Here is a 17350-nt window from a genome sequence, read left to right as displayed (position 1 = left end):
AAGCTTCTGTCAACACGAACCGCTTTGCTTTCTTCATTTCTCTCATCTGTCTTAACAATAAACACGGTTGAAATGCCAGGTCATGTGTTACGGAATTAAATAGTACCAATCTGACTATAAGCGATGTTTTAAACGGTTTGTTAGCTTGTCGAAGGCTTGTTTTCTCAGTTAGCATATACGCTAAAGCTAACTCTAACATCCTCGTACAAAAAGCCCATAACTCTCGATAAATGTGTTTTTTATTGACGTAACGCCTGTAAAAAGGTGCTCTATCGGTCTAAAAGAAATTCTTCAACAATTTTCTTGTTAAACTAATTTATGCTAGGGTGACAGTCTAACTATACTAAGCTAGATTTGACAGGCTGAAAGAAAAACAGGAGTGTGGTTATGTCAAATACAGTAGTATGATGTTAAAATGCTTAGAAAGGAGTCAAAGTTTCATTAAACAAGGCTTTGAGCAGGCTGGACCAATATGGAAGTTCCTGGAAGTGTCAGTGCAATGCAGATGAAGGTCCAAAGCAACAAAACTAATGGACACCAACAACTGCTGAGATGAATTAACCAGGAATCAAATGGTGATTACAATTAAAACTTTATTTTGTATTTAGTCATCATTGCAATGTTATAGATATTGGATGTTAAATTAAGTTGTTCTGCTATTAAATTATTTTACATTAATTGTATGTGGTCTGCATATCATTTTTTTTTTTATTTCTCATTCTATATTTTATTTGCTTCAGGTTTTGAAAGCCTTCAATCATGGGTGATATGAAGACCCCTGATTTTGACGATCTCTTGGCTGCCTTTGACATCCCTGATGCGACCAGTCTGGATGCCAAAGAGGCCATTCATGGGAATCAGGATGAGGGAGAGGGACACCTGAAGCACTCAGAGATGTGTATGGATGCCACGGTTTTGATCCCTCACCCAGTGCCTACAACTGATGTCCCTGCTGTCAGTGTTATTGTAAAGAACACCAGCCGCCAGAACTCCTATGAAAATCTTGTGGAGAAGGAAAGCTCTCATTTGGGGCAGCTTTTACAAAATGGGTTCAAAACTTCTGCAGGCTCACTGGAGACGCATTCCTCTAGCTATCCAAGGCTGGATAGCTCTTCTGTCAACGGGGACTGTTCAAGACATTCCTTGGAAAAGATTCCCATCCTCTACAAGACTGAAAATGTTCCCACTCCATCAGCGTCTATGCCTCAGTTTAGCCCAATATCTAGCCCGGAATCTGAAGACATTCAAAGCAATGGAATCAATGACCGCCCAAAATCTGCAGAGACCTCGTACTTCCCGTCTGATTCACTCTTTTCATCTTCGGCTCTTCCTGTTTTAGACAGTCATGGAAATCCAGATGCATCCAGCTTGACAGACAAATGCAATGAAAGACAGCCTGGTTCAAAAGGTGTGGATGATCTTGAGTGTGATGGCTCATCAAAAAATTATGATTCTGCGACTAAGAGGGACTGCATCCAAGATTGTGGAACAAATGCATATCCAACCCCTGAGACGACTATTCCTCCTTCCAGTCCATGTGTCAAAGATCATACCTCCAGACTGTCCTCTTGTCTTGATGCATTAGCAGCCCTAAATGCTAAAAAGGATCCTGGTGGGCAAACTCATTCAAGGGACTTTCCAGTTACCCCAAAAGAGACAATGAAAATTAGTCCAAAAATACCCATTTCACCAAGGAGCCCAAGAAGTCCTCTGGAAGTGGTGAAACGTTACGTGAAACAGCCTGACAGCCCAATGAGTATATGCAGTGACAGCAGTGGTAAAGCATCTCCAGCTGTCACTACTGGCTCGCCTCCAGCCATCCCACGAGTCAGAATAAAGACAATCAAAACCTCATCTGGAGAAATCAAACGCACCGTCACAAGCATATTGCCAGACTCTGAGACCGAAGATTTCACATCACCGTTTGGGTCTTCGCCATCTCAGTCCTCAGTTGAAGATGCCTTCTCGAAAACATTGCCTGTGTATCGTTCAAATGATAAAATTTCAGAGGTCATTTTTGAAGATGGAAATCAGGAAGCCTCGAAGACTGCTTTATTGGGGGGCAAATCCAGCACAAAATCAGTGAGGAGCTCAAAGAAACCTCAAACCCAAAATAATAGTCATACCCTAAAGACAACGCAAGGTGGGAACAAGCAAAGGAAGGCTTCTTCTGCTCAGATGGGTTCTTCTGCTAATACAAACTACCTTCCAAAGGCGTTACACTTGGCAAACCTAAATCTAGTCCCACATAGCGTGGCTGCCTCGGTTACAGCAAGGTCTTCTACTAACAGACAGGAGCCCTCTCACTTATCATCGTCAATGGTGTGCAGTTCTGTACCATTGGTGCATCAAGTTAAAAAAGTCTCCCCAAACACACGAGCTGTTGTCCCAAATACTGCAGCTGGAACCTTAAACAGACTGTTGAATTACTCAAACCCAGTGCCAACATATGTTCCTGACCTGAGTCCACCACCAGGCACCAATATCAAGCTCCCACCGCAAGGCTATTGCTGCCTAGAATGCGGTGACTCATTTGGGCTGGAAAAGAGTCTTGCTTACCATTACAGCCGGAGGAGTGTGCATATTGAAGTTGCGTGCACTCACTGCTCCAAAACATTGGTGTTTTTCAACAAATGCGCTCTCCTGGCACATGCCCGCGAACACAAGAACAAAGGCATGGTGATGCAGTGCACTCAATTGTTTATGAAGCCCATTGCTGTTGACCAGATGTTGGCACCCACCAAACCTAAGCAGTCCGTGAATCAGATAACTTGCGGGAACAACACCACAGAGTCATCCAAAGGCCAAGCAGTCTTGCCACTTTATCCCGACAAAGTTATTAGACATGGATTCAAATGTCTGGACTGTAATAAACAGATGTCAGACTACACAGCACTTGCAGGTCACTATCAGAGGTCATCGGAGACTGAAGGTCTGGTGAGTCAAATTATTGAACTACTGGAATCACAAAGCATATCATAAAGTGTAAATTATTACAAAAATTACAAATAATTGTTTTTAAATGGGTCAGAAAAATACATTTTTATTCAAAATACATTAAAATCTACTTTACACATTCAATAACTTTACCTCTTCTGATGTTTTTAATTTATTAAAAATATTTTGGCATGTTGGCGCCCATAGCCTCGTGGGCAGCATGCCGACATATAGCGCTGTTGCAATTCAGTGACCCAAGTTCGAGTCCCGGCTCATGGACCTTTCACAATCCCGTCCCCCCCCTCACTCCCACCTCGCTTCCTGTCCACTCTATACTATCCTATCACAGTAAAGGCAAAAATCGCCAAAAACAAATCTTTAAAATATATATATATTTCGGCATAATCTTTTACTACTATTTCTTAGGATTTTTTAACAAAACTGCTTCACTGCTTTCTATTTCAGAATATTTGAAAAACGTCTGTCCAACAATTCAAGTCATGTGATTTAACCCATATGCAGAAAAAAAATAATAAAACAGGAAATGATATCATAGAAAGGACCTCTGTAGACCCTTATGTCTGTCAGTGAAGGTTTCTTAAAAAAATGTCAGATAATTGACATTTTTAGGCAAGATTAGTTCAAATGTAGTACGGCCCCCAAAAACTTGTTTTAATAATTTATAGTTCATGATATTTGTAAAAAAAACAAACAAACAAAAAAACCTTATTTATACCTTAAGTATATTAATGACCGCTTTTAAAATTAATGCTTAAGTAAACCTGTTTTTAAGATGTAAGTGTAGTCCCTCCGGTTCGAACCGCCCGCTTTAAGCGGGACTTGACTTACTAGCCTAGGTCTGTTTCATTCACCCCCCTAAAACTCATTCCCATCCGGGTCACGGCACCAATGTAACCCCTCCTGTTCGAACCGCCTGCTCTAAGCGGGGCTCGAACCCTGGTCCATCCGCATGGGAGGCAGGTGCACTAACAAGGAGGCTAAAGACCGCAGTCTCTAGAGCGCTTCATGAGCTCAAGGGAGTGAGGTTTACATGCAAAGCTCTTACTAGCCTACGTCTGTTACATTCACCCCCCCAAACTTCACTCCCATCCGGGTCATGGCACCAATGCAACCCCTCCTGTTCGAACTGCCCATTCTAAGCGGGACTCGAACCCTGGTCCGCCGGCATGGGTTTTGGGCACTCTAACAAAGAGGCTAAAGACTGCAGTCTCTAGCGTCACTTGCTAGAGCGCCTCTTGAGTTCAGGGGAGTGAGGTTTACATGCAAAGCTCTTACTAGCCTACGTCTGTTACATAAAGAAGATGTGTTACTACTTTTTACTTGATGGTCAATCGTGAAAATGGTCTCAAAGTTTTTCAAAACCCTATGAAATCAATGTTAGTACATTTCTAAGAACTTAGCACGTTTTTTAAGATAGATTAAGAGATTTTTCCTTGCATTTGTCGTGGATACTCGTCTGTGTCATTGACCCTTATGTTTGCTTTCTTTAAATGCAGATGTGCAAGGTTTGCTCAATGCTGCTACCCAACAAGTGCAGCTACAGGGCCCATCAACGCATTCACACACACAAATCCCCTTATTGCTGTCCTGAATGTGGGGCACTCAGTCGCTCGGCAGACATCCAGAAGCATGTGAAAGAGAATTGTCTCCACTATGCCCGTAAAATTGGGTACTCGTAAGTACCTTGAACTGTGACCTCTAGGCCAACCTCTTTTGTGTTGTCATCTCTCTCTCTGATTCACTCAGATGCAATTTCTTTCAGGTGTCTGCATTGTGAAATGCTTTTCATGTCACTGTCCCTCTTGAAGAGTCACATTGAGGAGAAGCATTGTGAGGTCTTCTATAAGTGCACTATCTGTCCTGTAGCCTTCAAATCTTCTGATGGATGCCTGATGCATGTAAAAAACAAGCATGGAGGCAGTGAACCCAGCCATCAGTAAGTGCATCTATTGATCTGTTATACGTATATTCAGTCATAATACTGTAAGTGTTCCTAGAACTGTGTTGAGGAGTTATTTCTGGTTCATTCTGTGCAGGGTGATCTACAAATGTTCCTGTGAAACAGTCTTTAAGAGGAAGCAGCTGTTGTATCAACATTTTCATCATCGTATTTGTGTGTTCAAGTGTCCAGAGTGCACTTCATTCTTCCCAGAGAAACTACTTTTCATGCAACATTTCAAGGTTTGTACTAGGGTTGTGTATAGTAGCAGTTCTTCGGTACCAAGTCGATATTTACATTTTAAAAAAGTAAAGACACCAACTTTTCTGCATTATCGGTAGTATCGAGTACCAGGTCAAACACTCCCGTGTGTATTTGTGTGAGCGCTCTGCGAAGAACATCAAAGGTTTATATTTATAACATGTTTTTGCAGCGTTGAGCATTGTAGCCATTGTTGAGTGCGTAAATGCAACGGCCAATCAGAGGCGTTTAAGTTAATCAGAACACATTTTCTTGTCAGACTATAATTTTAGTTAGTTTACTTTAGACTATTAAAGTGTGTTTACATGTACTTTAAAAGTCTGATTTCAGTCGAACTAAAGTTATAATTTAGTTTTTTAAAAATGTTGTGTAAACGCTTGTCCAACAGAAATTGTAGCAGCCAGATTTCTGTGAAGTTGGACTAACAGACCTAAACCCTTACAGAATGTGATTGTAGTTTAGCTTTGTCCAGCTTGTATACATGTTAATCAGACTACAGCCGGCCTCAGCATTGTGCCCTTGCTCCAAAAGACAGAGGTGACAAATAACGTGACATTACGTCAGATATTTGATTATGCATTGTGTCATGTATTCTTAAAGATGAAGACGTGCAAAAACCTGTTGTAGCTCAATTATACTTATTGAAGGAAACCTTTTTGGAAGAAAGGTTTGGAAGGAGGTGTGAGTTCATTCCATACACATTTTATACATTGTAGCACTACAAGACATTTACATTCAAGACATTTAGCAGATGTTCTTAACCAAATCAACTTACAAAAAGTGCTTCATATTAGACTGCTGTTATCACCAGATGGCAAGCAGACAATTTAGAACATTATCTGCTCAGAATTAAGTACTTCCTGTTTATATGCCAATAAGTGTGGTCTAAATATACCTAATACTGTATATATACCATATTTACCAGAATATAGCATTTTTTAATCATCTGAAACATGCTACGACATGTATTCCAAAATATATCCAATTAGCATAAAGCACACAAAACATGTGCAAGCACACACATTTGGATTCATGGTAAATGAGCGAGGTACATGAGCCAAAGTTTATTTGTATAGCATGCATTTCCCACATGCCGATAGTTTCAGTTTCGCTTTTTTTGTTTTTTTTTTTAGGCTTGGGATTTATAATAAATGTTGTTTATAATGAATGCCACTATAATTGTGCATAATATTTTACCTAATTCCCGACTTTATAATAAAATGTGACTTATACACCGATGTAACTTATCTGTGTTTTTTTTCTCTCTCTCAACTATGCAGTTTTGACCTGGAGAGACTTATAGTCAGATGCGACTTATTTTCCGGAAAATATGGTACAATAAAACCTAGTGGAAATAAATAAGCCAATGCAAGATTTTTTTTTAAGTTAACCCAAATATTTTTGCAAGAGGTCATATATCTGTGCAGCATTCTTTGTGGCATTCGTTATGAGCTTTGTGAGTTTGATTGCATGCTAGGAAGCATGTAGTAGTCAAGATGAGAGTCTGTTCAGTCTGTCGTTTGAAGTGGGGTGCTTGCAAATGACAGGTGGTGGTTCAGTGTGACGCCAAGGTTCTTAGATTTTTTTGTAAGAGAGATAGTTGTTTTGTCAAGTAATTACAGTAACTTTTAACAAAAGATAAGGCAAAATGCTGTAACTTTGATATGCCTGCAGTCAACACAGAGATGCATACAAAACGTATTATTTGATGTGGTCTGTTTAGAAAGCTGGATAAACGGACAGTAAACAGAAAACGGATTTTGTAGTATAATACTGTGGCAGAATGAAAGTGCAAGGAGAGATATTCGTTATTTTTTGTGGTTGCATCGAGGAAAGAAAAAGCAGGTCATTTATTTCTGACTGTGTTTAATCTGCCACAGCTGTTTCCAATGTCATTGTACTGCCACAGTACAAGAGATGTCTTGTCTTGTTTCTATCAGAACAAAAGTGGTTGTGTATTTGTATCATTCAGATACTGGAATAATATAATTTTTTTTTCATCTGCAGACTAATCATTGGGGCATTTTCAGAGGTGAAGCAGAAAAAAGCCCCAAAAAGACAGAGACAGTATCTTTCTCTGATAAAATGTCACCACAAAACCTTCAACAAAGGTTGACCAAAACAGTTAATGAGGCCGGCATGAAGGGAAGAGAGACTTCTGCTGCACGGAAGTCAAGTGCTGGAGTTAGTATGAAGAACGCTGGCTGGACCTGTGGAGAATGCCTCGTGTGGGTCCCTGACAGGGAGACCTATGTCAGTCACATGAAGACCAGCCATGGCAGGGTGAGATCCTTTCCTTCAATAAATAAATAAATAAATAATAAATAGCTAGTACTCCTTTTTTGCTCTAGTTAATTTGTGATTCGAGATTTTAAAGGATTAGTTCACTTCAGGATTAAAATTTCCTGATAATTTACTTTCCCCCATGTCATCCAAGATGTTTATGTCTTTCTTTCTTCAGTCGAAAAGAATTAAGGTTTTTGAGGAAAACATTCCAGGATTTTTCTCCATATAGTGGACTTCAACAGGGTTCAACGGGTTGAAGGTCCAAATTGCAGTTTCAGTACAGCTTCAAAGGGCTCTACACGATTTTCTAAAAAAAATAAAATTATATATACTTTTTAACCACAAATGCTCGTCTTGCACTGCTCTGCGATGCGCCACACATTACGTAATCACGTTGGAAAGGTCACGTGTGACGTAGGCGGAAGTACCGATCCAGTGTCTACAAAGTGAATGTGTAAAGACTAAGTCAAACGGCATTTACAAAAAAGGTAAAACAAAGATGTCGGACAGTTTTGAAGTTGGAGAAGAAATTGAGATGGAGTTTTTCGCCCAACCGTGGTACTTCCGCCTACGTCATGCTTGACCTTTCCAACGTGATTACCTAATGCGTGGAGCATCGCAGAGCAGTGCAAGATGAGCATGTGTGGTTAAAAAACATATACATTTTTATTTTATTTTTTAGAAAATGACAGATCGTTTCACTAGATAAGACACTTCCTCATCTGGGATCGTGTAGAACCAATATGAAGTCCATTATGTGGAGAAAAATCCTGGAATGTTTTCCTCAAAAACCTTAATTTCTTTTCGACTGAAGAAAGAAAGACATAAACATCTTGGATGACATGGGGGTGAGTAAATTATCAGGAAATGTTAAATCTGAAGTGAACTAATCCTTTAACATTTGATCATGCCTGTTTATTTGCAGTCTTTAAAGAGACATCCTTGTCGACTATGTGAAAGGTCCTTCAATTCATCCTTGAGTCTTAAACGACACATTCGCAGCGACCACGATGGGAAAAAGAAAGTTTACACATGCTGGTAAAACCACTATATAATAATTAAAGGTTCATCAATATTTGTTTTGCATCTTTCTTATCTGAAGAGGTCAACCTTGTTTTGTATCTTTCTGAAGGTACTGTACAAATGAGAGGATATCCTTTACTAAACACTCTATGCTAAAGAACCACATCAGCTTGATGCATGGAATCAAGAACCCAGATTTCAGCCAGATGGCAAAGCTAGCATCTCAGGAGGTGGGCAAACCAACAGGCCAGGTAATCACAAATACTTCATTTATTTATTTTATAGAAACATTTCTTCAGGTACAGCATGTACAACTACATTTTCCTCTTTCAGAGGGCGAAAAGAAGAGCAGAGGAGGCTCATGGAGTAGCAGGAAATGGGGAAACATCATACAACACCCCTGCCAAGCGGCCTAAGCCACTTTATCGCTGCGCCAAATGTGGCTTTACCTCTGAAAACCAGGCCCAGTTTCAGGAACACATACCTCAACACAGAACCGACAGCGACACACCCCAGTGCCAACACTGCGGCCTTTGTTTCACATCTCAGCTAGCACTCAGCAGACACCTCTTCATTGTACATAAGGTCAAAGAACCAGAGGAGCGTGAGGAGACAGGGAAAGGACGAGAAAACTTAACAGACTTGAGCGATGAAACTTTACCTCCTTCGCCAAAAAAGACAGCGGAGGAGCAATGCAGACTCCACGCTGAGCCCACAGACAGCAACAACACACAGGCATCAGAAACAAGTGGATTTGAGGAAGAAAAGGCCTGAATAGAAGAAAGGACTCCAGAGGAAAGCTGCTAATCAACATAATTGCAAGCATGTGATTGCGGAATATGCAGCTGAGAAATGTGGTACTGCAAACATGTTGCCTTACAGTGAAATACTATATCTCATGTCACATATATCACATATATGAAATAATGTTTAAAACAGACTCTCATTCAGAGTTTCATCGCATTATTTGGATTAACTTAAAGGGATGGTTGAAAAAAATGAAAATTCTGTCATCATTTACTCACCCTCCAGTTGTTCCAAACCTGTATGAGTTTCTTTCTTCTGTTGAACAAAAAAAAAAAAAAGATATTTAAAGAATGTTGGTAAGTTGACGGTAGCCATAGACTTCCATAGCAGGAAAAAAAAATACTATGGAAGTCAATGGGTGCCGTCAACTGTCTAACGACCAACATTTTTCAAAATATCTTCTTTTGTGTTCAACAGAAGAAAGAAACTCATACAGGTTTGGAACAACTTGAGGGAGAGTAAATGATGACAAAATTTTCATTTTTGGGTGAACTATCCCTTTAACTGTTATATTCATGCAATTAATTGTCACTTTTTACTGCTTACTTGTTCATCCTATGTATGTGGATAATCATAATTTATTTTTGTGTAATTGCAAAAGCATCATGTCAGTGTGTTTCAGTGTTTCTCTACAGAGCAATTGTATGTTTTTGTTCATGTACCACGTCAAATCTGTCTTTGGTACATTACAATGCAGGTAATATTATGTATGTTACATATTGTAGCCATAAGTGGGACAGTCATGTAATGTTTTGGCTGTTTTCAGGGTCACCAAAAATGCAGAAGAATTTAGCCGCTTTGATGGTCAATCTTTGGTGGTGCTTATGCTGTGATGGTCTTGAAGGAAGGGCATGTCTGATGATGTTTATTTTATATTTATTAGGTAGCGTACTTGTATCACAAAGCTAAACATCTGTAACAGTATTTGCTACTATGGAGATTACATTATTCTGAAAGGTATTCACTTAAACCCAGGTATCTGCACTCAGAGAAAATATATTTTCATATTCATTCCATGTAGATTACTAGTTTCAATTACATTTATATTCAATGAGCCATTCTTACAATCAAATTTAGCACTTTTGTAAATGCTTGTATGGGAAAAAAGAGAAGAATTTACATATTAAAGACATCAGAGACTCAACTTTACAGTTTGTGCTATCAGCAGAGGCTTGATGTTTTTGGGGCCTTTAAAATGTAAAATACAAAGATTACTTTTTGTTTCTTTCAGTTTTTTATTTTATTTCTTTGTTATTCACCAATAATGTTTCAGATTAAAACGTTGATTATCTTAGTGTGATAAACTAAAAAAGAGTTTTATTTTATTTATTGTTTTTGTTATTTTTAGTCTTGGCTACAAAAAAAAAAAAAAAAGCCAGGGAACAGGAAAGATACCAGGAAAGATACCATTCATTTAACTGCAGTGCTGGGTAATACTCATTAACAAGTAATTAATTACTGTAATTTAATTACTTTTCCCTTGAAAAAGTAAAGTAAGGGACTACTCTTAATTTTTCTGTACAGTCACTTCTGATTTAATTGCATTAAATACAAATCTGTATTAAACAATAGTGGATTTAACATCAAAATTTAACATCTAATGTTAAAATGTATGTTTAATGTAACCTCCCTTCAAATACTTTGTTCAGTTCAAGAATAGGCTAATTTATGCTTTTTTTTATTGTTTATTTAAAAGAATCAAAAGTGCAGTTTCGTCTATCCTTGTATTGTTCAGCTGGTCGAGATTATATAAAGTAATAAGTAATGCAAAACATTTTAGAGAGAATAATTAGTACAGTAATCAAATTACACTGTTGAAGATGTAATTAGTAGCTAGTAATTACTTTTTTAGAGTAACGTACCCAACACGGTATAACAGACACCTAGCATGGCATGTTTTATTGTGTTCACTTGTTTATCCAAGAGCTCTTACAAAATGTCATACTCATAATATTGAAATTTTAGTTTAGTTAGGCCTTAAACATGGGATGAATGAGTATCTTACAAACACTTATTTTAAAAAGAAACGGCAACCTATCAACTACTACCCACCCCCTCCTTTTTCTTCCCGGAAGTAACGCAACCAGAAGATTCGCCGCGTATCCGCTAACTACAGCAGTGGCGGCGAAACATTTGCACCAAAATCATAATTTTGCAATTGTTTTTGATTGACTTTTGCCATACATATTTAATCTACAGGCAAGATGATATCATTAGATTTCCTCGATGATGTGCGGCGAATGAATAAGCGTCAGGTGTGTATTTATTTAGCCAGTTAGCTCGGAGCTTCCTCTGCATTGCTTTCTCTTACAACACGTCAGCTTGAATGACAGTGGCTTTAGCGTTCTGCACATATTAATGCTCTATTAATGCTGTTCATTGCGAGTTGCACAGATGAAAAATGCTTTTAATGACCTTACATATATTGCTGTTATTGAGCAGATGGAGAATATAATCGGCTTTTTACAACAGCTGCTATTCTGTTATTCTCTGCTAACTATTTCCTTTGAATACTACAGTACTTTCACTTTAAGCCGCTGGACTGAGAACGTCTGAAATCTGCATCTTTACTAAAAAAAAAAAAAAAAAAACATACTTTCACTAGTAATGTGAAAATCACACTGGGAGACAAAGAAAAAGCTGATGTTGAGCATCATGTCTTGTGTTTTTCAGCTTTACTATCAGGTGCTGAATTTTGGAATGATTGTATCTTCAGCCTTGATGATCTGGAAAGGCTTGATGGTTGTAACTGGAAGCGAGAGCCCGATTGTGGTTGTTCTCAGGTAAGGGCATCAGTATGAAGCGGCTCATCACTCATACCAGAGGCTTTGGCTTTGGACATCATGGTGATATTTTTAGCAGCATGCTCTGCTTCCTTTCACATGATGCAGTGTTCCCATTGTTGAATTTATTATTTCCAGGACTGTTTTACTAGGCTGTAATTTCATTTACAGAAACATATTAATCTTAAAGTGAGTTTTAAATATCCTTATAATCAAAAACAACTGGAAAAGTCATAGAAATGCACTGGTAAAATTGTGTGGAAACCTTTCTTTATGCATGCATTGATTTTGATTGGTGTGTGACTTTTTAGATCCATACTTTTTGTTGAACCTGCATGTTTCAATTTGGAAATCTGTTCATGAATGTCTTATTTTAAATTCTTAAAAGCAGATTTTTGGTGGGAATTCAAAGACTTGAAAGCTAATTGAGGCATATGTTTCAAAATCTGCACAAGACAATAACAATGATTATGTCTAGGTCAATGAAGTGTGATAAAAGTGTTAATTTCATTATTTTTGCAGTGGAAGCATGGAGCCTGCATTTCACAGAGGAGACCTCCTCTTCCTCACACATCGTGTTGAAGATCCAATCAGAGTGGGAGAGATTGTTGTGTTCAGGATCGAAGGAAGAGAAATTCCCATTGTACACAGAGTCCTAAAAATTCATGAAAAGTGAGTATTCCTATATGATCACAATAGCCATGTTTCCATCCACCTATTTTTATGCACATTTTGGGATATTGCATAAACAAAATGCTGGATAGGAAACGTTAAGATGCGCATAAAAAACGTATGCGCTCAACTGAGTCGGATAAATTTTTTTATCCGATAAGAAAACATGCGCATAAACTACAGTTGAAACATTTACTGAATAAATTCCTCGATGCGCATCAAAAAAGACATGTGACTTTGAGATGGGACGGCATAACTGGACCAACCAGCGGACCGATCTCATTGCACAGGATCTGAATGGGAACGCTGCTTTATTCACAGATGTTTTATGCGATATTCCAATTTTGTGCACAAGTTAAATCTGCAACTTTGGATGGAAACATAGTTACTGAATGTGGTATGTACTGCAAGAAACTTTCAGTAAACAGTTCTTAAAAGAACCATTTTTTCTTTAGTTTAAAGAGCATTTTGACAATCTAAAAGAACCTTTTGTGCAATGGAAATGTTCCATTAATGTTAAAGGTTCTTAGTATCAAGTTGATTTTTCTGAGCATACTGTGTGTCTTCGATCCTTCCGATAACATTAATGCCTTCTGATTTCAGAGAAAATGGTGATATCAAGTTCTTGACGAAAGGTGACAATAATTCTGTGGATGACCGAGGTCTTTACAAGCAGGGACAGCACTGGTTGGAGAAGAAAGACGTGGTGGGCAGAGCAAGAGGGTAAGATCTTGATGCTTGGTACAATAATAATAATATACTGTGGTAGTAGAATTCTTAGACATCTTTGCACAAACAAATCTGATCCAGTATTGTAAGTTTCAGTTTATTCCATGTCTTGCATTGCTTTGTGTACATTAACACATTACTGATCACTCTTCCTCTATGACAGGTTTGTGCCTTACATCGGAATTGTCACAATTTTGATGAATGACTACCCCAAATTTAAGGTATGCCATGTAATATGTAATGAATCAAGTTTAAAGTGCCCCTATTATGGTATTTTAAAGCTTCCTAATTTTGTTTTGGAGGTCTCCTACAAGTTTACATGCATCTAAGATCAAAAAACACTTTAATTTGCTCATAATATACATTGCAACATCGCCTCTTTTCTCACGGTGTCTGAAACTGTTCGATAAAGGATTCGTTCTCTCTAGACCCCTCCTTTCTGAGAGACTACTCTGCCCTGATTGGTCCGATGGCCCAGTCTGTCGTGATTGGTCTATCCGCTTAGAGTGCATGTCTCTTTAACATATCTGAATTTCTTCCAGTAACGATGGTGTCGGTTTTACTGTATCAATTCGAGTCCTAATCCTTTGGAAGTGCATGTCAAGAACACGAACCAAACTCTTCCAGGCCTCAGCTTCAACTTCAGTGTTTGAGGGCGGGTCAAAGTAGACATTGTTCGCGGGCAGCCAATGAAGACCATAGACTGGCATTATGCCAATTTGTTACAGGAAGTAAGACTGGAATTTCTGACGATTCGTTTCAGGCAGTTCGGAATCGGTTCTTTTTTTATCGTGCACTTTCATCTTTGAAACTTTGCAGACGTTTTACATTCACTAACAGCTATATTACACACTGCATGAAAGGTAATATCTGTAAAACCATAATAGGGGCACTTTAAGTGATGAGAAGTTGTTAAATTGCAGTTGTTCTAACACTTCTTTGTTCCTTGACAGTATGCTGTACTCTGTTTGCTCGGGCTGTTTGTTTTGGTACACAGAGAATGAAGACTTTCAAGAGTAATGCTGTCAGTTAACACGCATCCCTCTTGTGACCAGTTTTTATGTGAAAATTCTCCACTTGCTCTTAAAAACAAAGGTCAAATTATAATTTTCTCTGTTCAGTGACAGTGCAAACACAAGAACTACTGGAAGAATTTGTATTTGTTCATTTTCCATGCATACCAAATTCAGTTTTTTGTTTGATCTGACTTTACAACTGTACTTGCACCATCTGTCTAACTCTTTCTTAAAGGCTAAATTTTGTATTGAATTAAAATGTTGAGTCAAATTTGAAAGTGTATTCTTTTTTTTTTATATAAATTCATTCTTATTTATCATTTTCTTAAATTCTCATGTAAAGTATTTGTATTGTTATTGTATTTTATTAGGAGTTACACCCATATAGCCTTTAAGATGTGAATCATAAATATGAAAATTAAATATAAAAAAAAAGTATCCGCTAAGTATGCTTAGAAAATGTGCACCTTAAAGGGTTAAGCCCTGGGTATACTTTGTTTTTATACGTGCACAGTCGAATGCACAGCCTCTCAAAGTATACTTCACTTGACTCGTACGTGTACACAGGCGTTCGACGCATGCGCAGTTTTGAGCAATCTCTCGCCATGAGTTACAACCCACATAAATATATTTGTATTCATTAATGCTAGAGTTGTACAAATGAGGTTACTTTTTAACCTATTCGCACAATCTGTCGTCTATATAGGCCTCCATTGTCGCTGTAGCTTGCATGCGTTCTGGTCTGTTCTGCTTATGCAGGTTTTCTTCGACTACCTTGTGAATCGACCCCCCCCAGGGCACGAATGCCACCTTGTGGATAAATTACTGCAAAAAAAATTAAATGCGCATGTGTGACCTGTGCGTACAGTATGTCCGTTCTCTTTAGTCCTGGGTATACTTCATTTTTTTTTACACGTACGATAGTGTACACGCACAGTCGAACGCACAACCTTGGAAATTATACTTCATTTGACTCGTACACATACACAGGCGTTCGACGCATTCTGTTTATGCAGTTTTTCTCTGACTACCTTGTGAATCGACACTCCCAGGGTATGGTTGCCACCTTGTGGATAAAGTAATTACTGCAAAAAACATTAAATGCGCATGTGTGACCTGCGTGTACAAGTATGCGCGGTTATAAAAATCTGGCGGTGCGTGTAGAGTACACACATACTCTCCTGATGACAAAATTCGCATCAAGCGCACTGTACGCTGACCCTCACATATGCGTAAAAAGTGAATTATACTATAAGTCTTTCGTTTATCTTCGTAACACAAATGAAGGTATTTTTTGATGACATCTGAGAGATTTCTCTCACTCCATTGACAGCTACGCGACTACCACTTTGACGCTTCAAGAAGTTCACAAAGAGATCGTCAAATGAATCTACGTAGCCCCGGACATGACATGCAGGAAAAAAATAGTAGGCTAAATCGTGTGCACGATTTATTAATTCGTTCCCTCGATTTACTAAAACGTGCACACGATTTAATAAATCAAGGGAACGAATTAGTAAGTCGTGCGCACGATTTTATTTTTTTCTTGCATGTCGTGCAGGGTTCCGTACGAATCCATATGAATTGAGCGGTTTAATTTTCGGAAGAGACTATCACTTTATATGATGAAGAGATTGAATTTAGGCTTTTATTCAGATATAAACATTCAGCGATTAAGACGTTTGTGTCTTTTCAGAAAATTTGGACTAAACCGCTCAATTCAAATGGATTAGTTTTACGATCTCTTATGAACTTTTTGAAGCCTCAAAGTGGTAGTTGCGTAGCTGTCAATGGAGGGACAGAAAGCTCTCAAATTTAATTAATATCTTCATTTGTGTTACAAGGATGAACGAAAGTCTTACGTGCTTGGAATGACATCAGGGTGAGTAATTAATGACAGTATTTACTTTTTTGGGTGAACTATCCCTTTAATATGATTTTTTCGTGCGTTAGTTTAGATGCTAGGTATTTAACTCGGCTAGGTATTTATCCCACGATTCACATAAACCAGACAAAAATAATCCATTAATAAATCTTCATGAGTCGTAGTAGTTCCTCAAAACCATTCTGTGTTTATTACATAGTCACATGTGACTCATAACTATCGAAATATATGATTTATGAATTCACAACGTCTTAAAACGTTTTACCGTTCTGCTAATTCTATTAAATTGCATGCGCACTAGCCTACGCACGTCACATAGTGTTTCCCATCCTCATTCAAACATTCGCTGTTGTTATGTGCCTTCAGTGACTAAAACTATGACCTCAGAGCCGTTTGGCATCCGTCCCACCCAACTGTGTTGGTATAAATACCGCCCGCAGAAGAACAACGAAGAGCGCTCGCGACCAGGTGAATCTGAACGGAGGAATCCACCTACAGCTACTTGAGAAGATGTCTTTGAGAACTGAAGATGGACATTGCAAATATAGACTATTATTTGCGTTCATTATGCTTTTTAACATATCCTTAAGCACCTCTGTGAGTCTCGATTTAACGGAGCTGCGAAATAAAGTTTCGAAAATAAAAGTGCATCCACGTGGGAATCTCTGGGCGACAGGTATATTTTGTATTGTTATACTCGTCATGCAGTTAAAACTACGATTAAATCAATTTCCCAGCATAATTTTATGTCTTCTTCCAGGTCATTTCATGGGCAAGAAGAGTATTTCAAACAGCCAGCTGCAGGACTCTCCGTTCTCCTCAAAGCTTTACAGGGATACTATGGGAGAATCCGAGGATTTGAGGGAGCTGGTCACTCAGGAGCTGCTCAAAGTTGCCCTTCAGGCTCAACTTGAACATCCAAAAGGGACTCGAGATATTTATAAACAGGTGATAAGAGCTATTTACAGAATTGGTCAGCAAAATGTACAGA

General features: G+C 38.4%; 2 protein-coding genes across 2 annotated transcripts; both read left to right on the top strand.

Annotated features, from left to right (window-relative positions):
- Positions 1-332: 332 nt before the first annotated feature.
- znf592 (zinc finger protein 592) lies at positions 333-10568 on the top strand. Its single transcript, XM_051870301.1, has 9 exons — positions 333-575; positions 741-2937; positions 4455-4633; positions 4721-4894; positions 4995-5139; positions 7166-7441; positions 8370-8482; positions 8577-8718; positions 8801-10568. Exons 2-9 carry the CDS (start codon positions 760-762, stop codon positions 9239-9241), a joined length of 3648 nt encoding a protein of 1215 aa, XP_051726261.1. The 5' UTR covers positions 333-575; positions 741-759; the 3' UTR covers positions 9242-10568.
- Positions 10569-11307: 739 nt separating this feature from the next.
- On the top strand, positions 11308-14752 carry sec11a (SEC11 homolog A, signal peptidase complex subunit). The gene is made up of 6 exons (XM_051870320.1): positions 11308-11529; positions 11948-12057; positions 12580-12729; positions 13333-13452; positions 13622-13679; positions 14412-14752. The coding sequence occupies exons 1-6, from the start codon at positions 11479-11481 to the stop codon at positions 14460-14462; spliced, it is 540 nt and encodes a 179-aa protein (XP_051726280.1). The 5' UTR covers positions 11308-11478; the 3' UTR covers positions 14463-14752.
- Positions 14753-17350: the final 2598 nt, after the last annotated feature.

Source organism: Ctenopharyngodon idella, chromosome 18 (assembly GCF_019924925.1).
Source record: "Ctenopharyngodon idella isolate HZGC_01 chromosome 18, HZGC01, whole genome shotgun sequence".
NCBI lineage: Eukaryota > Metazoa > Chordata > Actinopteri > Cypriniformes > Xenocyprididae > Ctenopharyngodon > Ctenopharyngodon idella.
The sequence above is the reverse complement of the archived record's forward strand: the minus strand, read 5'-3'. Positions and strand labels throughout refer to the sequence as shown.

Excerpts from the sequence above, each read along its gene's own strand:
- sec11a (XM_051870320.1), top strand. The coding sequence starts at position 11,479 with ATGATATCATTAGATTTCCTCGATGATGTGCGGCGAATGAATAAGCGT. Across the intron at positions 12,058-12,579 it reads CCGATTGTGGTTGTTCTCAG|TGGAAGCATGGAGCCTGCAT; the intron begins GTAAGGGCATCA and ends TTATTTTTGCAG. Across the intron at positions 12,730-13,332 it reads GTCCTAAAAATTCATGAAAA|AGAAAATGGTGATATCAAGT; the intron begins GTGAGTATTCCT and ends TTCTGATTTCAG.
- znf592 (XM_051870301.1), top strand. The coding sequence starts at position 760 with ATGGGTGATATGAAGACCCCTGATTTTGACGATCTCTTGGCTGCCTTT. Across the intron at positions 4,895-4,994 it reads GGCAGTGAACCCAGCCATCA|GGTGATCTACAAATGTTCCT; the intron begins GTAAGTGCATCT and ends CATTCTGTGCAG. Across the intron at positions 7,442-8,369 it reads TGAAGACCAGCCATGGCAGG|TCTTTAAAGAGACATCCTTG; the intron begins GTGAGATCCTTT and ends GTTTATTTGCAG.